Raw genomic sequence first — 26,256 nt, 5'->3', positions numbered from 1 at the left:
TAAAATACCGAGGAAAACCCCGTTATTTTTAATGTGGCTTTTTTTTTTTTTCTTTTTTTTTTTCTTTTTTTTTTTTTAATATGAATTCTCTATCGAGTACTTTAGGAATATAAATTACCACAATTAAGAAGAGCTGAACTGCACCGACTTTTGATACACACTTTCTCCATATTTACTTTTCTGGTCTCTTTACGAGAGTATTTGCACTAATTGATGCATTTTATTCCTCTGCTGCAGAACCAAAGCATACCATGCACTTTTAGTCTGGGTTGCAAATTCTGGGCTAGAGTCTCACGTTGTTTGGCCAGGTGAACCTCAGGTGGATTGCAGAATTGGCTCCATTGTTTCTTGAGAGCAACCAAGGAAATAGTGGATTAGTAGGAAATGTAAAAGGGAAAAAAAAATCTTTGCAGGCACTGTGTTGCTGAAACCCTCCCGGCTACCAGTGAACCACATTAACTTTTACAGCTAATGGACAAAAACAATTACATTGTCGTTTTCTTTTAAAAACTGAAATGCCCCTTACTTTTTCTCTTACATTTTTGCAAATTTAGGGATATGTTGTACCGCTCGCTTTTTTGAGGAGAATGTTCCACTACAGATAAGCCTCAAAAGTAGCAGCTAGACACCAACCCTGGGTTATTAGCTGACCAGAAATATGCTTTGAAGGCCCAGAGTCGAGTAAGCAAAATTGATGTTTGCAAGTCTTAAGTAGCAAATACTGTGATTTGAGCTGTTCCTCTGACATCCACTGTAGATGCTGTTCCTTTTAAACTAAATATCGGTTTTAATATTATGCATTTGGTAATCTAGTTTATCCTTCATGAAAATTTTATGGCACTGTCGCACGCATACAGAGATAGATTTAGAGCCATAAACCGTTCCCATTCCGCTTATCTAATTCTCATTGACACCTATGTATATTAAGCAGCGGATCTAGGGCAGGCTGGAGATGGATTCTCCTCTCGCTGACACCAGTATAAATTCGAGTGGCCCCAGCGAGCAGAAGAGAGCAGGCTCCCTCGTACCTAATGCTCAGCTGATCCCTGATACATGTTCCTCGTAGAAGGGGAACGACTTGAGCTTAATTTTTGTTTCCCATGTCCAGGTGAGAGTGGGAGTCGGGTGTCTGACCGAGCTCCATGAAATGTGGGAAAGCTCGTCGGAAAGAGGTTAGCAAGAGTCTGGACTGTGTCTTCAGCACGTGGGGCTTGCTGTTCATGTTCTCCTTTGCCCTTGCAGATATGCCCTGTGTGCAAGCGCAGTATAGCCCTTCACCGCCCGGTTCGAATTATGCAGCTCAGACCTACGCCTATGGCTCGGAGTACAGCTCGGAGATCATGAACCCTGACTATGCCAAGCTGACCATGGACCTGAGCAGCACCGAGATCACTGCCACCGCCACCACCTCCCTCCCCAGCTTCAGCACCTTCATGGAGGGCTACTCCGGCAGCTACGAGCTCAAGCCTTCCTGCCTCTACCAAATGCAATCCGCCTCCTCCAGCCAGAGGCCCCTCATCAAGATGGAAGACGCCCGCCTTTCCACCTACCAGCCCTCGCTGCCACCCTCCACGGACGAGGGGATGCCCAGCACCTCCATGTACTTCAAGCAGTCGCCGCCCTCCACGCCCACCACGCCGGGCTTCCCCCCACACCAGAGCCTGTGGGACGAGCCCCCGCTGCAGCCCACCCAGACCTGCCTGCCCCCCGGCCACCTGATGGAGGCCGCCCCCATGAAGACTGTGCCCCCGCGCTTCCCCCTCTTCCATTTCAAGCACTCCCCTCCGCACACGCCGGCGGCGGCCGCCCACATGTGCTACGACCCGGCCTCCTTGAGCCTCCCCCTGGGCCCCGACCGGCCGGCGGCCGGCCAAGCCCCCATGGAGAGCCACTCGTACGGGCTCCCCCTGGCCAAAAGACCAGCCACCTTAGCCTTCTCCCCGCTCGGCCTCAACGCGGCCACCTCCAGCCTGATGGGGGAGGCCAGCGGTGGCGGTGGCAGTGGCCTCCCTTCCCCGCCCAGCAGGAGTTCCTCGTCCGGGGAGGGCACGTGCGCCGTCTGCGGGGACAACGCCGCCTGCCAGCACTACGGCGTGCGGACATGCGAGGGCTGCAAGGGCTTCTTCAAGGTGAGAGCTCCGCCAGGAAGTGGGTCTCGCTCCCCTCCCTGCCTCCTTCATCTTCCCCTTCCCTCCCACCCGACCCCACCACTGTGCCAGGGCTTGGAGCTCCTCCGCACCAAGCCTAGCTGGAAACGAGATGCATCCGAAAGCCCAATTTCATTTTTCGGCAGGCGGTGGTGGTGCCATTCCTCGCAGCCAGGCTGCTCCAGCCAGGAGGGCTGCAAGCACAGCCCAAGGGGCAACTTCTTGTGCGGGGCAAAACCAAATATTTAACTTTTGTCTGCTGCCTCATCAGTTCAGGAAGCGAGCGAGGTCTCGCCCATTGAAAGCTCCTAGCTGAGCAGTGACAGCACACCACGCCGTGTCCCCTTGTGGCTTAGGAGGCTGTGAAGGCAGTCAGCAGCACTGACCCTTTACATGAGGCAGCTCCTGAGCATGTGCTTATGCTTTTAAGACTGGAATTATTTCTTTCTGCTTTTAGATTAGGGCACTTTTTAATTGCAACAAATTTAGATGGAGTTCAGGACTTTTTCAGAAATAGCCTAAGTGAAACACTTGGTGTAGACTTTTTTTTTTTTTTGGAGGGGGGGCAGTCTAGATAGTAGGTTCAATAGGTTCAAGATTTGTTAAATTTGGGGCTGGTTTGGTACATTTCTTTCTGCACAGATAGTAGTTGTGCCCCTATTCTGGTAAAAGATTTCCTGAGTACGATGGGAACAAAAATAGTCCAAAAATAGATGTAGGGGAGGGCTCACAGCATGTTTTTTTATTTATTGTACATAGAACTGCTAATATTACTTCGTTATAATCCTTTGGCAACATGCTAAAATACACATCTCCTGTACAACTCTCTTGTTACTTAAAAATAATTAGAAAACGGACCACAAACAGCCTGGAAATAGCAGCTCTGCTGGGCCTGATCCTGCCCCCATGGAAATTAATAGCATATCCTGCATTGGGAGCTGTGGCTAGAGCTTATTCTGCAAAATTAATTTCTCAAGTGAAACAGCTTTCAGTTCTAAAGTGCAATGAATACTACTCGCTGTGTCCCTTGTACTTTGAAGCTGTTGTTTGAAATGCAACAAAAACATAAAATAGCATTTTCCCAATAATTTAATTGCAGGGAAAGATTTAATACCAAATGTTGAACTGATAAATTTGATCCTCTCCTGATGGCTTTCCTATTAATTTCTTTTTGTGCTGAGTTATTTATCGATGTATTTGATTTTAAGTATGGAAATGCATAATATATATTTTGCAACAATTTCTATTATAATCTCCCAAGGCTCAGCAGGATTTTACTAATTTTAATTTCTCCTTATAGTTTTTACCCCGCTTTAAGAGCTAATTACATGTATGTAGCTACAGTATCCCTCTGTCTATTTTCTTTTTCCCAAGTCAGGTTAGCTTTCCCAGAATATTTAACTAAATATATTTTGTAGGGGGTTCTGGTATTTTTATTTTTCTCCCCGATGATTTTAATGGCTAACCAAACCAGTTATTGTGGTATTTGACTAACAATAGCGATAGCAAGAGAAGTACATCGCAGATCATTTTGATTTTATTTTAATAAGGTCAGCAATAATCAAGGGAATGAACCAAGTAGAAAATTGTTCCCAAAGGGATATTAAAAGCGGAGATAATCTAATCCCCAAAGGTAGATGCGATGACCTGGTAATTTCAGATATGATTTTATCATTCAAAGTTGCCTGTCTCCAGAGACTTGCTTCAGAACAATCCTAGATGATTTTCATTGTCAGTAGCTAACACTAATAAAATTGTTTTTCCTGCAGGCTAGTGTGTTAGGAAATTAATTTTATCTAATTATATGAATTGCACTGTCGCTTTTCATGTTGTAATTAAAATACATTTTGTCAGGTTCTAAGTTGTTCCCGAAACTATCGGTTTACTGTTTCTCTGTTGCCTTTTCTCAGAGAACAGTGCAGAAAAACGCAAAATATGTTTGTCTGGCAAATAAAAACTGTCCAGTGGACAAGAGGCGTCGTAACAGATGTCAGTACTGCCGGTTTCAGAAGTGTCTCAGTGTCGGCATGGTTAAAGAAGGTAAGGACTCTTGCTATTATTATCCCAAACGGTGGAACGTTGCATTTAATGACTACGTGTGTGTGTGTGTTTGTGTGTGTAGACATGGATGTCTTTACTGTGAATTTTGCAGTGGTGGGGTTCCTAACTTGCCCTGAACATGTACATTTGTGTAATAAGGTATTGATTTATTTTTTGTCTTGTCACCAAAGTTAGTGGGTTTATCATATCTAGACTTTCTGGGACCCCAGAGTTCGAGAACAGCAAGGTCACGAGAGGATAATTTGACTCTGGCCAAAATGTCTCCTTTATGAACTTTGAATGTCGTTCAGCAGTGCTGGGGGCTTCCACGCATTATCTCAAAGGGGCTGCATGTCATTGTCGTGCGTGCATTTTTGCATACAGTCTTGTCTTGTTCCCACAAGCTGATTGTAAATTTGCAATTAATTTAAATGGAAACAGGATCAACTCATTAGTCCCAATTCTGCAAATATTTAAGTACGTGAGTAATGCCGTGTGAGCAGTCCCATTGCAAATACCGACGTGGATAATACAGCCTGTATGGTGTGAACATATTTTTCGGCTGCTTCGAGAAAGCTAAAATTACTTGGAAAGAAAGACCCTGCCATACAGGAGGTGCGCTGGCAGTAGTAGCACTTGCGTTTCACGTTCGGTTTTCTTTCAGCAGTAGAGCCGTGCGTGTGCGTGCACATATAGGGGCACACAGGCGTGCTGCAAACAAAGCATGAGCGCTGGGAACACAGCTGGGCTTCAACTCAGCAGTCAGGCTGCTGCTTACGACCAGGGGTCTGACGCCCTTCTGGTACCGTTTGTGTTTCTCTGCGATCAAAGGCATCGGGAGCACGTGCTGAAATTGGAGAATGCTCTTGTTTTTGCTGGGCTGGCCATCGCGAGGGAAGCAGGTGCTCGGTCTGATCGGTCGTCTGCTGGTGTCCTCACAACTGATCCCCCTCTTTTTTATGCAGTTGTCCGCACGGACAGCCTGAAAGGGAGAAGAGGTCGGCTGCCTTCCAAACCAAAGAGCCCCTTGCAGCAAGAACCTTCTCAGCCCTCCCCGCCTTCTCCTCCCATCAGCATGATGAACGCCCTTGTCCGAGCTTTAACCGACTCCACGCCCAGGGAGCTTGACTATTCAAGAGTATGTCTCGCTTTTCTTTGTTTGTTTTCTGCATGGAAATGAGTCATGAACCGCATTCCTACTTACCAGCCAGTTTGCTAAAATGAAAATAAATCTCAAATTGGGGTGAGAGTAGAAGTTTGCCCAGCCAGCCGTGCCTATTCATGGCAGGCGGATAATGATGGGAAAGGAGGTGAGCTGGAAATCAGTGTTAGCGGCTGTTCATTGTCAGGGTTTCAAACACAAGGTTAGCTGCTGTATGCTCACATGGGTGAGCGAAAGCAACAATGCACGGGCAAACAGAGCGCTCTTCTCGCAAAAGGCTATGCCAGAACACCAGCCATTACAAAACGATCGATTAATCTACCAAACTCGGTAGTGTCCATCTGGCTGGTATCTTACGTTTCAGGTTACGAATGCTAAAATCTAACTGAACTTACCCGGTATGCTATAAAGGTTACATAAAGTAACATTTGATGGATCTATATTGAAATCAACAGGAATTTTGCCATTATTTAAACGGGGACAGGGTCTGGCTTAGGATACCCCAGCATGAATAGTTGTTAAGCAAAATTCACATTTGTGAAACAGACCATTAGATCAAAATTCTGAAAGATTAATTCAGCAAAGCTTTGCCACATATTATATATTTTTGTGACCTTGTTCCTTATTATATAGTATTTGCCATTTAAATATTGATGGGATATTTTGAAAGCTTTATAAAACTGTTCTGTAGTTATTAAAATTCAGTATTGAAATAGCTTGTAAAATACACTTTTAGGTAGGCTAATACATGAAAAGAAAAAAATACAGCTAAGGAAAAACAAGATCAAATTCCTCCCTCTTAATGAAATATGATTAAGCCTCAGACTGTGAAAAATACAGCTGTATTCAGACAACATTTACATTGGCCATTTATCACTTGTTGCTAAGTAATATTTAATACTAAAACATATTTTATTGTAATCATATAAAAATATTCTATTTTAGAATATGCTTGCCTATGTAATTTAGCAATTATAGGCATGTTGTAGCTTCTTTTCCTCAAGCTACTGTATACAATTGTGTGTATACAACTCTAGAATTTTATAGATTAATATTATGAATCTAGTTGTTTAGTGCCTGACAGCCTTTTTGGGGAGAATACTCTGGCCATACTTACGTGTATATTAACTTACCCAGAAGGTCTCAGGGGGTCATTCTGCAAGCACTGTGCACTTTGGCAGGAATCTACTGGGTTCCACAGAGTTACACGAGTAGACAGCCCAGTCCATGAAAGCAACGTCCAGCCTCATGTACTTGCTTACAGGTGTAAAATTACAAAATTAGATGAAAACTCTGATTTATTTTTTTTTTATGTGACTTTTTTTCTTTGACCTACAGTAGCTATTCCTTTTCTAATGAAAACAGCCCATAGATCTTACTGCTAAACAGCCCTGTTGGTCCTTACAGGAAGCATAGGATTGACAGCAGAGTAATTTAGTTTTGGTAGCTAAAAGACCATGTATGATTATGTTTTAGGACCTACTAATATCTAAGCTTTTATTTACATAAAAAAGTATTAGTCTGTTATGCTTGGCAGTAGTGATAATATGAAATTAAGGTAAAAATTAATAGATTCGTATGTTTTTCATAAACTTTATACTTTTTTTAAAAAGTTAAGGGAGATCAGGAATGACTACCATGTAAAAATTGAGATTAACTAAACAAAGTATACAGGTATCTGACCATAATGCTAAAAAATCACTGCAAAGGATCCTGTTCCAGTAACGACCGGCTTGCGGCACGCTCGGTTAGGCCGTGACCCTGCCGTGCACCACAAATGGGTAGATCTGGAAACCTGGCTTGGCGTCAGTCCTAACACTTCCATTGCCACGACCTTAATGTTTAGCATGGTCTTCATGTTTGCAAGCCGTAACATCGTCTGGCCTGTTGCAAAAATACTAGGAAGAGTTTCAGAGGGGAACGTGTAGCCCTTCCCTCCCCAAAAACGCAACAACCTACGCCAGAAGTATAAAATTAAATTATACAACCTACAAATTTTAAAGCAAAACACAGTGGAACCGGTTCTGTTGAGAACATCGCTACTTCTCCTTTCAGCACTGGTTTTAACTTACCAGCCCACAGCAATGGTATATTTAGGTACTTGGTTTCAAAAAGCAATTGCTAGGAAGAGAATTTGGTTTATGAACTCTTTAAAGGCCAAGGGCCGTGGTCAGGTCTCACACCTGTTTTACTGGTACAATTCCATGAGTTTAGACTTCTCAGTAAGTGAGAGCAGAAGCAGACCCTGTACCTTACCGTCCTTCTTCGGGCAAAACAGCCACTGACTGAAATAGAAATGTTGCCTTTTTGGAGGGGGAGTGCGGCATTCAGCCAATAATCCCACCCCAAGCCCCGGCCAAAAATGAAGCAAAAATCCGTGCTTCAGACACAAGAAGGGGAGATTCATGGAAAAGGAAGCATGGCTTCTGGTTGTCGGATTGTAAATATGCTGAGCCAACGTTGCTAGACTTTTGCAGCTACAGCAGTCCATGAAGGTGTCATAAAGCAGCCAAAGGGTAGGGCTGTGTCGTGCTATCAAGCTCTCCAACACCACCAGGCTTTTAGATATGCCATATAAATTAACATTGCTCGCTACACACACATCTCCCCCTTGCATAAGTTGGGTATCCCTGAACTCCTGAGGGCAGTAGGGCAGAGCTGGCTCTCCCCAGCAGCGCCTCCAGCCTCCTCTGGCAGGTTCAGCCGTGCAGGACTCAGCCCCTCCAGGCTTACCAGCTGTCCTGGTCAGAAGTTAGGTCAAATATCACCTCTCCTCAATGAAACAACCATGTCGGGGGAAAAAGAAAAAGATTTGGGGCACAGAACAGAGCCATACATATGCTTTGTGCTTCCTTACATACTCATAAGACCATTGAATGTAAATAATGTTTTATTTCAGCTACTCTTTGTAGCAAGCAGTGACATACTCCTGTGGTTCAAAACTATGCCGCTACCTGTAATTTTTTACTGTCTTCTGAAAACGCTCCCATGGGCTAAACTGTGCCAACAAATACAGGTTAAATTATTTTTTGGTGCATTCTATCTAATTAAGTGGCCCAGTGGGGTATACAGCACTGTAACATTCAGTTATGTGACAGGGTAGCATTCAGCTTCATTAGACAATGTGAAAACTTTGTCGTACTTTTGCCAGAGGAATGCTTTATGAATACTGAGAGCAATTTAATACCTGGCATAATTACGTCAGCTTGTGATGAGTTATATTTTGGGTGAACGTAGGGTAGTATCTTTCTTCTTTTCCTTTTCTTTTCCCTCCTTTTCACTGATCAGAGGATCGAGAACACACTTTGCCTTAACACTGCCTGTAGGCAAGGCAGGAATTTCCATCAGCCGAAACTTTCCATTTTCCTGTATAGAAAGGAGTCGCAGCTCAGCTCCTGCACAGCAGAGCAGGTCTCCCAGAGTCTTGAGGAGCTGAAGGCCATGAGTGGGAAAAGCTGATGGGAAAAGCCCACCTCCTCACACTCACTTAGCTTCATTAGAAGGGGGTGCAAGGTGTCTAAAGTAGCACTCAATTTTTTCTGCCTACTAACCACCCTGGTGCATCTTGCTGCAGTCCAGTGCCAGGAGTATTCTTTTGCACTGCTTGAGCCTTCCTCATCTGCTTTGTTCAGGTGGAGGACTGAACAAATAAGCCTCTAGTAGCATACAAATTGTCTACTGCTGCTCCCCATCCTGCCCGTATTTGGCCTCCTCCTGCCTCGCTGTCATCCTTCAGGGCAGCTGGGGCAGAGTTTGGCTCCTCGTGAACTTTAGCAGAGGGATCACACATTGCATTTGCTGAGCTCGTCGTACAGAAGTCATGTAGGTAGTGAGCAGAAGGGGGTCATTCAGGGCTAGCACCAATACCCCAGACGTGGCCAGGTGTATCTGGGACTTGTAACATCCTTGCTATGGTTCAATGATCAATCAGACTGTGAAACCGTGTCCTTCATCCCTTACCTGCCAACAGCAACCACCAAAGTGGCATGCCTGTAATGAGGTCCTCCCACTGCACTGTTACCTACTGAGAAGAGCTGTGGGTCTTTCTGCCTCCCCTCTGGCTTGGGATGCTAGGAAAACCTTCAGGCTGATGGACTCAGGCCCTAACTGCACGTGGAAATTAGTTTCCAGAGGGTGTGCAGCGATGGGGACCACCCCAACTTTTCCTGGCCGAGTCCCAGAGGCAGCATTTGTGCAAAGCCTCTCCCAGAAATAACCCACGCGGTGTCTGATGGGGAAGCCGCTGTTTCAGTAAATTCCTAACTGTTCAGCTCCCGCCCTTCCCAAGTGCAGAATCAGACCAAGCCATGAAAACTCCCATTATATTTTCTGCCAGAGAGAGAGCAGTGCCGGGGAAGTGACAGGGATCTGGCGGGGAGGAAGCAGGAGACTGCAGGGAGGGAGCTGTCAGGGGGTCGTGGGGAAGTTAGGCAAGCTGAGGCTGTCGAAGGGTTGTCTGGAAGAGTTATGGCCGCGTCAGCAGGATAATAGGTTCTCCTGAACCTGAAACGCTTCCATCTGCAGGATAAGAGGTGATACGGGGCAGCTGGTTTACTCTCAACCAATTCTGTATTCAAATGAAGCGACGCTGCACGTGTCAGATAAAAGATGATTTATCTTGCATGTCTCTATCACTGTCAGATAAAATGCAATTTGAGAGGTTGGGGAAGAAATCTGCATTTTGGACGTGCCGAGACAAATTCATCAATGGGAAATTTGTTTAATTGTAGTAAGTTAAATAGTATTCCTCCTCTATTGTGTTAAAAATTATCCTACCCACCAGGCTGCCGTTTGTGTTTACTAATTGCTTATAGGCACTTGTAAAATGTGATAATATTTTACCTATGAATTTTAAGCGATTTCTCGAAGTGTGGAAATATTTTTGCCATATGCATCTGAGTAGCAGAACGCCTCTAGGTAGCTAGACAGGTAGCTAGACGGAGACCTGCTTCATCTGCCTTTGACAATAATGCCAAGCTTTGCCACAGAAGGGAATGTTGTGGGGCAGGTAACACTGCCTGTTTCTCCGAGTGCCCTATAATGCGTGTAACGTTGCTTTCTGTGGCTTTCATTTTAGTACTGTTCCACTGATCAGGCTGCTGCAGGCACAGATGCAGAACATGTACAACAGTTCTATAATCTTCTGACTGCCTCCATTGACATATCTAGAGGCTGGGCAGAAAAAATTCCAGGATTTACTGACCTCCCAAAAGAAGATCAGACATTACTCATAGAATCAGCTTTTTTGGAGCTGTTTGTACTAAGACTCTCCATCAGGTAACTATTTATTTCGTTTCCTCTTGAGCTGATGTGAAAAATCATCCGTCTGAATGCTTTTAAGGAATAAATGTAAATGTGGTGATACCTTTGAACACTGTCAATTTAAAAACAAACAAACAAACAAAACATCAGCAATGTCTGCATCCGCAGGATATGGTGTTTAATTTGTTTTAAAATGCAGAAAAGGAAAAAAAAAAAGACAGTGATTTAAAAAGAGAGTGTAATTCTCACTAATGTGCTTCTTTTTATTTGATATACCACATCCTCTTCTCTAGTAATCAAAATTGATCCTTGGGTACGATTTGAGAAAGTTTGCTTCATACTCATCAGCACAAACTATAGAAAAGCACTTTTAGTATAAAAGCTTTTCCTCCCCTTCCCCCCCCCCCCTTTTATTTTTTTTGTGCATGCACATCTTTGTAGTCTGTTTTTGAAAGGGATAAAGAAGCTTTAAAATCTTGTTCAGATTGTTTTTCTTCTTAATACCAAGTCATTCAGCAGAGTGAGGTGCTATTTGTCAGTCTGGCACTAGTTAAGACGTTTTACCAAAGACACTTTCAGGGACTGGGGAAATTCCAAGCTGGTGATTTGAATTATGCCCTTGTTTCTTTAGGTTGAAAATGACCTTTGCATGCAGCTTTTAACGGGGATATTGGCAATGGAGGGTGGGGAGGAGAGGAGAGCTTGGCTGTAATACTGCTCCTGCACACAGGTTTTCACATAAAAGAGCCTATTATGTTATGTGTTGTGCATTATTACACGCGCTTTCCATTGTTTTTTCTCTATCAGTTTTAATAATATGAAAGATACAGATGAGACTAAATAAGTGCTGAGAGTTGCAGAATCTCTTCTTTCTTCAGTTTTTATTAGTTTTGTGTTTCAAAACGCATGCACGTAGTGTTCCTGTGGCTCAGACATACAGTATTTAATGTAAAATGTCTTCTCTGTTTATGCCTTTGGGCAGGACCAAAATCTTAACTAATTAGACAGCCTACACCACATGCTACAGCTAACCTCAGGCTTATAACTCTACGAAGTAAGCAATCATAGAAGCTTGTTTGTTGTACTTCTGCCCCAGGGGAGAAGCATATTGTCAAACGTGAATGCCCACATATGTCTCAGGATAATATGCCTTGGATTTTAAATGACAGACACTTCAATACTGGTTATGCATGCTGCTGTAAAGTAGAGGATGCATTTATAATTTTTTCAATTATTTTTATTCGAGGTCTGACACTGCTGAGGATAAGTTTGTATTCTGCAATGGACTTGTGCTTCATAGACTTCAGTGCCTTCGTGGATTTGGGGAGTGGCTCGACTCAATTAAAGACTTTTCCTTAAACTTAAAGAGCCTTAACCTTGATATCCCAGCCTTAGCAAGTTTATCAGCTCTAACTATGATTACAGGTAAGTGCTCCTTTGTTGATAGAAAGCTTCAGACTCTTATCACTTTACTTTGATGTAGATTCAAGCAATTTCAGTTAACTTAGCAATATTCCAGGTAAAGTGAGTGTGGTTTTTAAGCACTGTAACGACCATACTGAAATTGCGGACTGTAACATTAGACCGTCAGATACACCTATTAAAGCGTAATCTAACTCTCTATTTCTTCATGGTTTCATTGTTTTCTTGGAATAGTCTCTAAAATGCAAACTGCTTCCAAGCAAACTGAGTAGCTCCCACAAAAGCATTTGAAATACGTGCTGAATTCCCAGAAAAGCCCAGTGAAATGGCTAGGGATAAGTCTTCTGCATAGGAATACTAATACTGGGGTGGCTGGAGAGCTAGAAGCCATACAGCTCCTATAGCTCACCTCTCAGCAAGGCAGCTGGACCAGAAAGAGTCCTTCATGAGGGCAGGCAGGCTGCTTTGGGGAGCCAAGGTACAATAGGTATTCCGTGTACTGCTTTTATTTGAGAGAGAAAACTGGAGAATAGTAAGAGAAAAGTCCCTTCTGCAGTTTTACAAAAGCTTCTGCGTGTGCATGTGACCATATCACCCCTTCTGCCTGATGGGGTGAACAGCAGGGAACCAATGTAAGAACCTGCCAAATCTGGCTGGGAAGTACAAGCCAGGGGAACATAATGTTATGAAGTGCAATTTTCTCATTCCTGAGACAACAAAGCCCCTTGAAGCGCATGCTGCGTACTTTGGGCTTTTGGTAGTTTTAAGAGGCATGGCTGGCAGAATGAAGAAAGGTTGGGGGAGAGGGTTCCTGACGAGCCATGGGAGCACAGCAGAAGTCAGAGCAGCAGTCATCACTGCTGAAAGCCTCGCGCTCGCTTCAGGAAAGGGGCTATCAGAAAGGCACTGCAACCGTGTTGTCCGTGCGTGCTGGTGCTTCAGCATGCCTCCAGCTCAGTCTGCCCAGGGATGCTAGGAGCTCCTCTGGGATGGATATTGATTTCCTCCTGCATTTCAGGCCGCCACCAGTTTGCAGGCGGTAGCCTCAGCAAAATCAGCTGCAGTCTTCATTTTACCTAGGATGAGTTGATGCTTGGGAAACACTGAGATAAAATACTCAGTGGCAAATCGAAAAACAAAACAAAACAAAACAATGCTATAAATTGGCCAATTCCCACTGACATTTGTGGTGCCAAGATTTTGGCTTCAGGGTTTAGATCATACGGTTCCCTCCTGCATTTGAGTGAGGGGTTAGTTTCTACATGGAGTAACGTTAACTCTTGGCTTCTTAACAGAAGTATTCTCAGTTTTTAATTGATTAATGTTGATCTTTTTCTGCAGTTCAGAAATGCTAAATTAAGGCCCAGATTCTCCTGTCTTTGATGAAACTCTTAAGTCCAAAATAACTCATTGGGGTTACTTTGTTGTACATGAAACGTTTCCAAAATGAGCAAAATGTTAAATTGAGTAAGAACATTCCCAGCTTATTTTTGACTTCTGTGTATAAACATCCACACGCAAGCATGCAGATATGCTTACATATAGGTAATATAAATGCAAATATCTATATATACATGTGTGTGCATAAATGCCTATAAACGAATACAATATAGATGTACACATATGTACTTCTATATCTATCAATCAAGGACAGTCGCCGTCTCTCTCCATATATATTTGCACACAGGCATATATGCTCACATACATGTAGTGCTTGTCACTGATTTAGGCTATTTACTATAAGTTAGGTATGTCTTTTTAGATAGATATATATCTATGGAGCTTGTTTCTGGTTATCTTCCTGAAGACTGAGAGGATATAGGTAGATAAATAGGATCCCGTACAAACTCTCCATGTGAACGTAGGAAAAGCTACTCTATAGGAAGAAAAGTTTTTCTCCTTACAAAGCCGTGTCTTACTTTGTGTTCAGTCAGACACTGTTTGGTTTCCCTTACAGAAAGAGTCAAGGTTGTCCCGTGGCTGGCTCAGATCATCCTACAGCATTTAACAGAAATATCTCTTAATTGATAAAGCCCCGCATTTCATCCTTTCCTTGATAACAGCCCTGTCAGGAGTTTGCTGTTTTGTAGTAGTCTTTCCAAAGTTTCTAATCAAATGGAAATAATTGTTGCTTTTAAAAGGAAAACATTTCTATCCATAAAAGCTTTAAGGTTTTCTGCATTTGCCAAGCTTTTCTTGATTTTCTCCCCTGCATGAGATGTTGCTTAAAATTAATGTAGTTTTCTATTTGTGCTTTTATTTTACCATGGAAGTGTATCTCTGCTGCTCTTGAGGTCAGAGTACGCCTTCATGCAGTCCAAGGCTCCCGTGTCTATTGATTTATATTCACAGGTTTCAGATCTCCAAGGGCACTTAGCTAACCTAGGGACTCAGTTGGAAATTTGGCCACCTGAAAATGGATGGCATGGCATAAAGATGAACAATATTAAAAAATAAAAAATGAGAGAGGAAATGAGGTAACTATAGCTAAGGGAGCAAGGGAGCACCACAGCCCAAAAAGCTGGGGCAGTGGTTCTTTTGAGAATTTCTCAATGGTAGTATATTCAAAATACTCATAATCAGGAAAATCTTGAGATTTGCCTCTGATATTGCACCCCACGAGAAATGGCTTCCTGTCCTCTCAACAGTTTGAGTATGACAAGTCACGTGCTAGTTTTCAGACAGTCCCACCGAAAGGAAGAAACAATGAAGATGAACTTTGGAAATCCGATTTCTGTTGAACATTTTCAAATAACCGTTTTGGGGCATGGCTTAGATTTAGGTGGATGTTTTGTGTGCCATTTGTTGTCCTGTGGAGAAGGTGCTCTTCTCTCCTTTATTGGAGGCAGTAGGGAGTTAGGAAACCCTGGTTCAAATCCTTTTTGTGAGTCAGAGCAAGAGAGAGTGACCTTTTCCAGGAACATAGGATATCCGACTATTGAGTGTCACTGTCTTTTGTGTTAAGGCCGTTTGACATGTTTTTTGGGCCACAGAGTGGCCGTTGTGTATGATGATTTGGGGACAAGCTGGTGCTGAGCGAGACACCCAAGTCTCAGTGTCTGGTCTGATTCCAACAGGAAGGGAATGTGGCCACGGATCTCCCATGTCCCTGATGAACATTAATGTCATTGGGCTGCAAGCTATGAAGAAGCAGGAAAGCTGTTTTGTGAATTTAGTTGTTGGCTTTTATTAGAAACACTGCAAAACAAAATGTTGGCTTGAGCAAAATTTTCTTAATTATTACATGAATTGTTCCAGTTCTCATTTTACATTAGCCACTGTTTCATTACTTGATTGTTCAACCAAAAAAAAAGGGAAAAAATTAACAACCCAGTGATGTGCAGCAGTCAGAGCTGGTTTTAATACTGTACAGCATCTGAGGTAGCACCAAATTCACAAATTCTCTCTCCTAGTACAAAAAATGTCCCTGTGAATGATAACCTGCTTGTTCTGCTTGATTTCCTGAGTGCTCTCCATCGCCCAAATGAGGACGTGCTCTTAGGAAACAAAACCTCTCGTATGCTAGTCATCGAAAGTATTGGTGAAGGAGGAAACTAAGAGAAGTCCCTGCTCTTTCATAGGTCCTCTGTCTGTTCTGTGAGAGTGACAGGGAGAGATAACACCCCTCTCCTAGTGAAGGAAGAGGGGCTAAATGTTAAAGATTGTGTTGGGGGCTAAACAACATCCCACTGTTCCCAGTGTCCCAAGATACCGAGGGCTGTTCTCTCATTTTGGGGTGTCAAATCAGCTCCCCACTAACAGTTGTGGTAGCTCCAAGGCCCTTTAACTAACCCTACTGACTTACTTGGAGCTGTGAAGCTCCACGTCCTATCTCAGCTGCAGCTGCAGGTGACAGCACAGGGGCATGGCTCTAGGCATATATGGCCATTCATTCTGCTCAGTAATCTTGAAGGGAACAGCAGGAGACCTACCGAGTACTACAATGCTCGCTAATTCACTGCTTGCTTTGAGTAGAGCTGGAGGTACGCACAGCATAAGATAAACAGGAAAAGGTTTTGTAAATCTGCATCCATTAGCAAGTCCATACATTTGTGCTTTTTCTGTTTATTTCATGGTTCCTGGGAATTTCCAGTAACTTCTATAGAAAGAAAAGTGCCATGCTGGAGTGCTGCTGAATTTTCAATTCCTTTCAGATAGGATGCAAGCTTGAAAGAGCACCCAGAGTGAAAGAAATGCTGTCTAGTTTATTATGGGCAGCTTGCAAACAGTTAAAACTCTTCAATGTCAAAGCACATCATTTTTTTCTTTAAGGTACTCCTTTAGGATCTTCCTCTCTCTGTCTCTCTTCTCCTTTTTTACTTCCCTCAGTTGGTTAAGAAGGGCTGGACACAACTTCCTCCAGAGCACATTAGCAGTGCTCTGAGCATCAGCCAGAAGAAAGTAATTAGAAAACGCCACAAGACACTCACCCCACATCCCCATGAAAGCAAGAATTGAGTGTTGTCCTGTTCTTTTTCTTGCGGGTCACTTGTTCTGTTGGGACGTAGGATCTTATGAGCTAAGGAAGAGTGTCAGCAGGGACAGAAAGCTCTGTTCACCTTGGGGCAGGTCCTGTCATTAGTTGCAGTGGTAGATGCCCATGGTGGCATCTACCAGTTGGGTGTGTTGCATGGATCGCACATGTTCCTGTGCAGCCACTCCATGTGGACCTCCTCTAGCTCCTACACGGTGTTGATGGTGAAGCTCTGCAGATTAGGCCAGATAGGAGCTCAGGCTATCTTTCAAAACACTCCTCTAGCCTCCTGAATGACCATTTGTAATGCCAAAATATAAGGACTGAGGCTACAGTAAATATCATCTGAAGGCCGCGCTCCAGCTTAGTTTAAATTTCCTCCTGCTCTAAAACTGCTGGTGTTTTCTTTCTCTCTCCTGTTGCTTCTCTCTTCCCCTCTGCCTCTTCCTTTCTCTCTCCACATCCAAATATTATTGTTTTGCACACTTGACACTCTCAGTGGGATGCTGCTGAGTACAGAGCATTCTAGCCCTAATTCAGCCAAGCTCTTTCAGCATATGTTTTATTTTAAGTATTTTACAGACCAGCCCAGAGCCACTGTATATACTGGGCTTATTCACACTCTTAGTGCTTTGTTAGGCTGGCACTAGAACACTGAAGAATATTGTGAGGTTTCAATTAATTATGAGTTTTGTTTGCCTTCCTGCTGTTGGGCTTTCCGTTCCAGTTTACAAACACGGATTTTAGCACCATCAGTCATACCAAGAAACAGTAATGAGTCCAGGCTGGCTAAAAAGGGTCCGGCTGCTGCAGTTCCCTTCTGAACATGGATTTGTCCAACTTGCCTGCGGAAGGGAGGCTCACCTACTCTTCGGCAGCAGATACCCTTCAGTCCTGCTGCCAGGATCCTCCGGAGTGGGTGCTTCGTGTGCTGGGTCTACACACGAGCAGGTGGCAGACTGGAGGAGTGTAGGAGAGCCGGTTATAAAAAAATCCCTCCAGATTGCATTGTCTGCCTTCCCCCCTCCACTTTGACGAGGGAAATACTGTCAGCAGCTGAAGTGAAGTGCTCACTCCTCCTTCTCCCCTCCCACCATTTTGCTGAGGCAAGAGCTCTCTCCTCCTGCAGCAACTGGTGGCCTGTCTTACGGCGCGGTCTTCTTAAAGGAGGAGGGAGCAAACTGATGTCCTCTGTGGTCATTCAGCTCTAGGCCTTAGGTACCTTGCAGAGGGCACCTATATATAATATAGGGCACCTCCTGAAGACGATTCATCCACCTAAAATCTGAACCATCTTGCAAAGTGTTAGGCAGGGTGAGCATGGGCCAGGCTGCAAGAGAAGGGGATGCTCCTGGCTCTGTCAAGTTGCAGCCTTGCTGTTCAACCCAGAACGTGCAAGGTGATCAGAAAGCTGTAGGCAACTGAGCCTGGCGTTTCTTTGAGTTATAGAAGGGGAAGAGGATTGTGAAGGGGGAAGAGAAAATCAGATAATTATATTGAAACCGAGACGATCAAGAGGCCTATTTTAAGTCTGCGCCATTAATCTGGTGCGTGTCTGGTGGGACTGTTTCTGACACCTCAGAATTAATGAAAGCTAAAACTAACCCACCCTAACACAGGGCATGGAGCCTAAGAGTCTCTCAGATCCTCAGGATCTTCGAAATGCTCGCGCTCTGCAAGAGCATTTCTCATAAAGGTAGCACTGATTCTGCCTAGCCCTGGTGTAATATACCCCATGACGGAGACTGGGGAGAGAAGGACTAGCACAGCTGGTGACAGCTTTCCCTGCTCTCTTTCTCTCTTCCTATCAAGTTTTGGCTGATCAGCATAATTATAGCACAGAGCCACATTGAGATTCCTGGAAATTGTGTGTGGGAAAAGGGGAAAGGTGTAAAAAACTTGCCGTGTTCAGTTTGCCAGAATGAGCTGCTAAGTTTGCAGAGCTTTAGAGGCAAGACTTCCGATGAATCATTTTGACAGGCTTATGGAGAGCATCTTTGCCATAAATCACCGTTTTTCTTGCAAAAATCAATGATATCCTAAAACACACGGCTGAGAAATCCTATATTCACTTTACCCAGGCCTTTTTAATTGTCCTTATAAGAAAGTCTGAATACAATAATATTTACACACCTCCTCAATCAGTTAGAGAAAATCTATTAGTTTTGACTAGCTGTCCTTCTTGGGATAAATCTTGGCCTTATCAGTCATGTGTGGATAAGAACATCCTGTGGAAGACTGGGAATGATTATGAGGCCACTGATTTCAGAAACGGGGCACCTACTTGTCACAGTGCCTCATCCTGCTCCCATACAGTTAAGTAAGAAAGACAGCGGGTCTTTCTTTGCCCAAAAGACACTGGTCGTGTGGAAAAGGCAAGAAAATATGTTTCCTGCTATTTGAACCCTAACTATTAGATTTAAATCTTTGATGTGAATTAGACCCAAGAATCCTCAAATCTACCCAAGAGAGGTAATGGTCGGATTGTGATGGTAATGCCAGGGCAAAATACCCTTTACTAGCAGAGGGGGCTTCCGAATTGATAGCTTTGACTTTACGGGTCATCAAGGGATGCCTTAAGGGTTGGAGACTGAAAATCCCTTTTTCCAGGGAGGCAGTTCCAGTTGTGAGAAATTACACTTGTAGAGATTTGAAAGTAGCAAAGTCTACTTTTTGGGTGATTCATGCAGGGGAGGACAATATGGTTTATCAGAGACTGCTTTCGTGTTGTAGTACCACAGAGCATGTTGGGGAGGTAGTATGTCTTAATCTGGAACTTCCTTGATTTTGTTATTTGAAGTAAGTCTGCTAATATTACAATCATTGCACGTGCTGTATTTTGCATTGGCTTGCTTCGTGGCTAGATGTCAAAGACACAATTTGTTCATGAAACCTTCTGAACTGGTCAATGTAAGACAAGGGCTGTTTAGTTCTGGCCTGGAATGTTAACAACATTACTGTGTGCTCAAGAGACAGAGATAATTTTCCGTACTCTGCTATAACACACAAATCTACTGAGGCATTGGTCTAAAAACGTAGCCTGCTATTTTGAAGTCAGTTTTGGATCCATCCTAGTATTTCAGCTCTGTAGATCTGTAAAGATATCTTCGCTAACATAGCCAGGAAACAACCTCAAAACAGATTAAATATGGAAACTCTTCAAAGACCACAAGATTAACTTAATGTCCTGCAGATTCTCTCAGTAGGCTAGTGGTTTAAAAAAAAAATACAGCTTTTCAAATTTATATAAAATATTTATCCTCCAAGATTTTTAATGGCAGAATCTGCCTAAGTATTTACTCCCAGTGACCTGTGTAGTTAAGGTTTACGTAATTACACTATACACCATTTACTGGAAAGGCTTTAAATATTCATTGACTCCTCATGTTTTAATGTAAACAAGGCACTTAGAATACACAGGGTTTTTTAATTCCTCCAAGGTGAAAAAGATGTCTGAAGTAGCTGTTACTGCTTGGATGAGTGTTGCTTTGAAGGGAAAGATGATGGTACTTAAATGGTTCAGAGATTTAATGGCCAGAGGTTTACGTGGTTGCAGCCTGACTCTGATCCCAAAGTAGTATTCTTCAGGAGCTCGCTCCGCATAAGTCAGTAAAGTTGCAAAATTGTAAAATGGGTGAAAATCAGTGGAAAATCAAACCTTTCCACTCCTGTCTGCCTTCATTGAACTGTATCTGTTTTATCGTGTTGTCAAGAACACCTAGCCAAAGCCATTGGTAAGGGGAGGCAGTGAGGAGCCTATATACACACACCAGGGCAAGGCACTGCTGCGCCTGCTTCTGGGAGTAGAAAAAAATGTACAGAAAAAACTGTTTATAAGGGGGATGGACAGAGAACATATCCATTGCCAGCTCCTCCTGGAGTGAAGAGGGAGGACCAGGACTTGTGGCAGTGGGCACAACATGGCCCATGGCTACCAGGGTTGGGGGAGAGGGCTAGGGCAGGCAGACAACTTCAAATCAAACATAGGAGATGCCAAAATTGCTCACTGTTCATCTGCTGCCACCACTGTTTTTTCCATGTCTAGTTGGTTAAAATTAATTTCACCTGCATTTTCTTAGATTAACTTACCTGGTATAATGCTGTTTCATGTGTAAATGGCCAGGACTTTGTTCCAAAGCCACTTCTTTCTTATCTGTGAATTTCCAAATCAAAGAAAAAATCAAAATTTCACAAAATCATTTGAGATTATTCTTCTGAAATGCTGTATTAATTCACCCACTGAATCTCGATAGCAAACAACACAAAATTATCTCTCTCTCGTGTACCAGTAAAGAGGCTGCTTTGAATGAATCACAAATCTGATTCATTGTACCTAAGCTTAAAGAACTGTGGATGTGTTTAGCAGCGTTGTAGCATTTTAAAAGGCTATTCAAAGGGGGACAAACCCCAGATCCCCTTCCTTTTCGGGGTGTTGAGGTTTTTGTGATGGTTAACATAGCAGCCTTTTCACTTCAGCCATTGCTCACTCAAAGCAAAATAGTTAACTTCCAGGCTTCTTTTATCTCGAGCCTTTTAAAGATGAATAAACTAAAAAGCAGGAGCTGATCAAAATAACAAAGGATGGCGAGGTGCCTTTAGTTTCTCATAAGAGTGTCTGCAAATTCCTGGTGGAATTCTGGGCCTGGCGCTGATGGAGCTGGCTAAGGATATCGATCGCCACTTGAATTCACTGAATAAATAATGGTTGCCATAGTTATTGAGCATTCACAACTGGTGGGGAAGCACGGAAATCTCCAAAACACCTCCTGTGATAGTTTTGCTGGAAAATCACCCAATTAATTCTGTCTCATATCATGGAAATTATGCGAGAGATGCAGGGTGCTCGGGCTCCTGGTACTAGAATTTCAGTCCTAGCTGAGCATCTCTGCTACCCATTTTTTGCAGCCAAAAAGAAACGGGGGCTTATCATCTCCTATTTTGTGTGACAGCGAGGTTAAGTGGCATTGTATAACCCCAGCCGTTCTAAGAAATGATACACTTTTTAAAGCATGTTTTTGCTTTGAGTACCAGAGCACGTATGTAGTTACGCCGAAGAAAAATTAGTCCTCTCCAGCTGAAGCAGGGATGCTGACGTGTTTGTGTTTCTCTTCTTGTGCCCTGGCTTTGCAGAACGACATGGCTTAAAAGAACCAAAGAAAGTGGAAGAGCTATGCAACAAGATCACAAGCAGTTTGAAAGATCACTTAACTTTCAGTTGCCAAAACAAAGGACAGCCGCTCGAGTCCGCAGAGCCTAAGGTACTGGGTGTTCTTGCTGACTTGCGCTCTCTCTGCACACTGGGACTGCAGCGCATCTTTTACCTGAAACTGGAAGATTTGGTGCCAGCCCCTTCCATTATCGACAGGCTGTTTCTGGACACCCTACCCTTCTGAGTCCAACCACCCTCCTGAAAGGCAAACGCCCACCAGAGCAGGCAAATGGATCGTGACTTACAGCTAACATTTCTGCCCTCACTTAACAGAAAAGCAGCTCCAGCTCTAAAATGAGGTCTTTTCTGGCGCTTTGACCTTACAACCTGAGGCCTAAAACTTACTGGCTTACTGTCTGGGGGTTGTGTTCTTTTTTTTTTCCCCCCTCCCCTTTTTTTTCCTGTTGTTGTTGTTGGTGTTTTTTTTTTCTTTTTTTTTTTTTTTTTTTTCGTGTGTGTTTTGGGGTTTTTAAATGGCTAATATGGCACTTTTGGACAATGCTATCCCAGCAGCAGTAAAAGGTTAACATGACTGTTTCAAACCTGTTGTTTAACACCTCATGGGACATGAGGAATAAAATGGTAGAAGCTGTGTGTTTGAAAACAAGAACAGCAAATAGTTGTTTGCCAGGGTAGTATGTGTTTTGTGACGATACCTTTAGCATACTTCCTGCATCAAGGGCACATACATCAGCACAATCGAAACAAAAAAATTCACTTTTTTAACAAAGTACATTCAATTGAACATTTCATATAAATCCAATATAGCAAAATGACAATGGCTGTTAGCTCCCATGTTCAAGTGCAATTTTTTAAAGTGCTGTCTTACTAAGTCTTGTTTATTAACTAATTTATTTTAATATGAAAATAAATGGAAGAAACCAAGTGAGAAAATTACGTGCACTAACTTACCACGACAGAGTTTTCCAAACTTGATTCCATGTAGCGTGACTTACTGACAAATGTCTGTGGAAGACACGGGAACGACTGCAGCTCAGTTGTTCCCTAGACGAGGACATCCGAGTAAGTAGTGGCTGGAGCATACAGGGTCAGCATCAGGGATAGTTCACTTTTAGACTTTAACATTTGTAACCGGTTAGTAAACAGACGCACGATGGTTTTAAAGAACAAGCAAGTCTTGTAAAATAGTATGAATGTAAGTGCTAGGAAGGATATAGTGGGCTGCGTTTAAACATTCCGTGTTCGTACTCCTTTTTGTATGTTTATACTGTTGATGCCATATTAATATGAAATAATTTGTTGCATAGTGTCTTTATTTGTATAAATGTTTGTATGCATGGTATATTGTATTGGCTTTGCCTGTATTTATTGCAATGACTGCCAGCTCATGGGAGCCCTGTTACACAGGATAACAAATTGGGGTGTTCACACTGACTCAGATACACCAGTTGGAAAACTATATACATATATATAATGTGTATATATATATATGTATATACCTATATTTGTGTGTGTGTGTGTGTGCGTGAGCGTGCGCGTGTCTTTTTATTAACCATTTGTATATAAAATATCTGTCAAATCACAAGCAGAGTTATTTTACAGTTTATTTGCAGTGACTTCTAAGGCAGTACTGTTTAGCACTTTGATATTAAAATCTTGCTCATGTTTTGCTAAATTCAGATAATATTTAAAAACTTTAGTTCTAAAAAACTTTATATGCACTGTATTAAGTCAAAATTTTGTTGGTCATTTTGCTAAGGAAATTTTTGAATGTCAACCTGATGTCACTGTATCTTTTGTTAGCTTTAAACATTCTAGCTTTTGTCTTTTTTTAAACTATGCTGTTTATATGGAAATTAAATTATACAATCAAACAGATGCCAAATGAATTGCCTAATTGCTGCAAAGGATAACCCAGATATCGAGTCACTGTATGGTTTTCAAATAGTAATCTGGTATTTTATCACTTACTATGTTTGGATGTGCTTTTATGAAAAAATTATTCTTATATCAAGATTTATAGTAGTGTCAATAGGGAAACAGACTTCTAATCACTATAGTTAATATTTCCGGTTTACCTGCAGATAATATTTGGAAAAGTATTGCTTTTTGTATTGACTTTTAAGCTTATGTGCAAACATAATAGCATAATTAAATATCAGAGAAGCTAATGTTTCTTGTAGGTTGCTGTAACAAGCCTGACCAGCAAGACAAATATATTTTGACTGAACTTGCTTTTGTATATACTATATATATATATACATATATATATATACACACTCACACACATGTGCGCATACAGAAACATACAGACGCAGAACCCAAAAGTATGTTTACTTCTGTCTCCTTGTGTAAGACACGAGGTCCTTTGAGAAATCCTTCTACCTAGGGACAAGGCCTGCAAGGTGCTGAGCACCAGCTGAGGGCTCGCGAGCTCTTCCCTCACGAGCAGGCCCTCCCGATGCATTTTCACGCCGATCAGCATAATACGGTGAAATTGCTTTTTCGTTGAGCGAGGTTTATTTATTCAGTGGGATGCGAGTGGAGGTAGCAGGTCCAGAGCCCCACGTGAGATTTCATGTAGCCGGTGTGCTTTAGTCTTCCATAGATAGTCTTAACTGTGATGCTCTCCCAGATCCCATCATCTATGGAGCCGTCCTTCATTTCAACTTCAGTGCACAGACGCATTGTAGAGTACAACCAGTGACAGGTCACGGTGGTAAAAGGAAGAATTAATGCAGAATAAATCTACTACTTTCCTTAGAGCTCTCTCAGTGTGATCATGCCTTTGTCTAGGCAGAATTCAGGAATATATCAGGTGTTAAGGGAGAGTGCCTTGCTTTTGTTTCAGACAACAGTGTTTCAAGAGTTTCTTCACTCCGCTAACTGCAGTACTTTCTCCTTTTTTCCTTTTTTTTTTTTTTTTTTTTTTTTTTTTTTTTGTGGTGTTAACCTGTGGGTTGAAAGAAATGCTCTTGTACATATACAATGTAAATTAAAATTATTAAATTGAATAACATTTTTTTCAGAGGCCCCATGTGTGTTGAATAAGTATGCTTAATTCTGTTAAAATCTGATGTGAATTTTTTATCATTTATAAAACATTAAAAAATTGTCGACTTGAGTCTTAAAAGTGGAAAAATTGGTGAAGCATGCTTAAGAACACTGGCAGTTTAATGGCTAGTCCTTAGATTAAAAGAGCTTTTATATGAATACAATAAGACCTGCAGTATCTGGTTACTCGGTCTCGGTTAGATCCGGAGAGCTGGACCACGGCTGTCGCAGAGGCTGAACTACCCCAGGACCAGGGAATAGGGACCCCCTTCTCCTCGCTGTACTGCTCCTCCCTGTCAGGAAGAGGTTGTTAATTAACTTGCAAATGATGACAGCCACAAAGGAGGGAGGGGAAAGCTGTAGAGCTGGTCATCCCACAGCATGCCTAGAAAGAGGACAGAGCTCTGATCCCATTTTCTGCCCTGGTAAGACGATGGTCTCTTGTGGGCACCTGCAGCACTGTCTTTGTATGTGCTGCCAGCTCCTTTCCTTCCTGTGCCCTCTCTTTGTAGAAGGGATGACATCCCCTAGCAGGCAAAACTATTTAACCATAAATGCGTTTTCTAAGCACTTCTGAGGGCATCTGCCACTATTCTGCTATCGCCACACATACTAATGCCTCCAGCACACCTCCGCAAGAGCTGGTCTGTGCCTTACATGCTTCTGCTCCCAAACCACACCAGTGGCAGTGTCCATGATGTGATGCCCGATCACTGAATGCAGCCTCGAAGTGCGGGCTGAGTCAGGAACATGATAGTGGAGTCACCTAGCAGAGACCATCCTTGAGCAGGAGGCTGGCACCAAGGCACCCCAAAATGAGCAACTTTAATTAGAGGTGAGTCAAATCTCTTTCTACAGCTTTCCTACCGTTACTTCTCGCATTCAAGTTCACTTATCCAATACGCAAAGCTGAAATTTCCGATGTGATGCAGCGAGGGGAGAGAAAGAGGTTTAATTGTAGAAAATTAAGCATGTTTGACAAAAGCGGCAACTCCCTCTATGGACGCTATGGAACACGTTGTTTGATTAATTATTTGTATTATAGCAACACCTAGAGGCCGCAGCAGAGATCAGGACCCCACTTGGTAGCTACCCTAATTCACACCTACAGTACTCACCCAGAGAAGCTCTGGTCCAAGCAGGCAAAGCAGAAAGAGCAACCCAGGAAAAAAAAAAAAAAAAAAAAGGAGTGGAGTGCCATGCCCAAGGGCAGGTAGCACTTTGCTCCCAGAGCTGGGAATAAAAACTGCTTGCCGAGTTAGCGAGTGCCCTTATTTTGATTTCCTTTTCCTTCCTTGGGCAATTTACACTTCCACTGTGTCAAATTTTATGCAAACACAGTAAAGCATTACAAAAATGCAAAATATCTTATGTTGTACTCAAACTGATCTTGTCTGCCCTATGTATATGAGTGGTGGTGGCCTGTCATCCATGGGACTGCTCAAAACCCTGCTCAATCCGATGTTTGGAAGATGTGACTCAAGCTAGATAGTATTTGGAAAAGAGCTATCTAGCTGATCTTTAT

At 42.8% G+C, this 26,256-nt stretch overlaps 1 protein-coding gene across 2 annotated transcripts in view; it reads left to right on the top strand.

Annotated features, from left to right (window-relative positions):
• NR4A3 (nuclear receptor subfamily 4 group A member 3) overlaps positions 1-24,810 on the top strand; it is a 28,191-nt gene extending 3,381 nt beyond the window's left edge. For both annotated transcript variants that reach the window (XM_084511187.1, XM_084511186.1), the window contains 6 exons: positions 1,243-2,129; positions 4,058-4,187; positions 5,153-5,325; positions 10,427-10,626; positions 11,858-12,036; positions 21,638-24,810. In XM_084511187.1, coding sequence (XP_084367313.1) covers positions 1,245-2,129; positions 4,058-4,187; positions 5,153-5,325; positions 10,427-10,626; positions 11,858-12,036; positions 21,638-21,900 — 1,830 coding nt within the window. In that variant the 5' untranslated portion in view covers positions 1,243-1,244 and the 3' untranslated portion in view covers positions 21,901-24,810. The remainder of the gene's footprint in view (positions 1-1,242; positions 2,130-4,057; positions 4,188-5,152; positions 5,326-10,426; positions 10,627-11,857; positions 12,037-21,637) is intronic.
• Positions 24,811-26,256: the final 1,446 nt, after the last annotated feature.

The sequence above is a fragment of the Aythya ferina genome, assembly GCF_964211825.1.
Source record: "Aythya ferina genome assembly, chromosome: 2".
In the NCBI taxonomy this organism is placed as follows: Eukaryota; Metazoa; Chordata; class Aves; order Anseriformes; family Anatidae; genus Aythya; species Aythya ferina.
The sequence above is the reverse complement of the archived record's forward strand: the minus strand, read 5'-3'. Positions and strand labels throughout refer to the sequence as shown.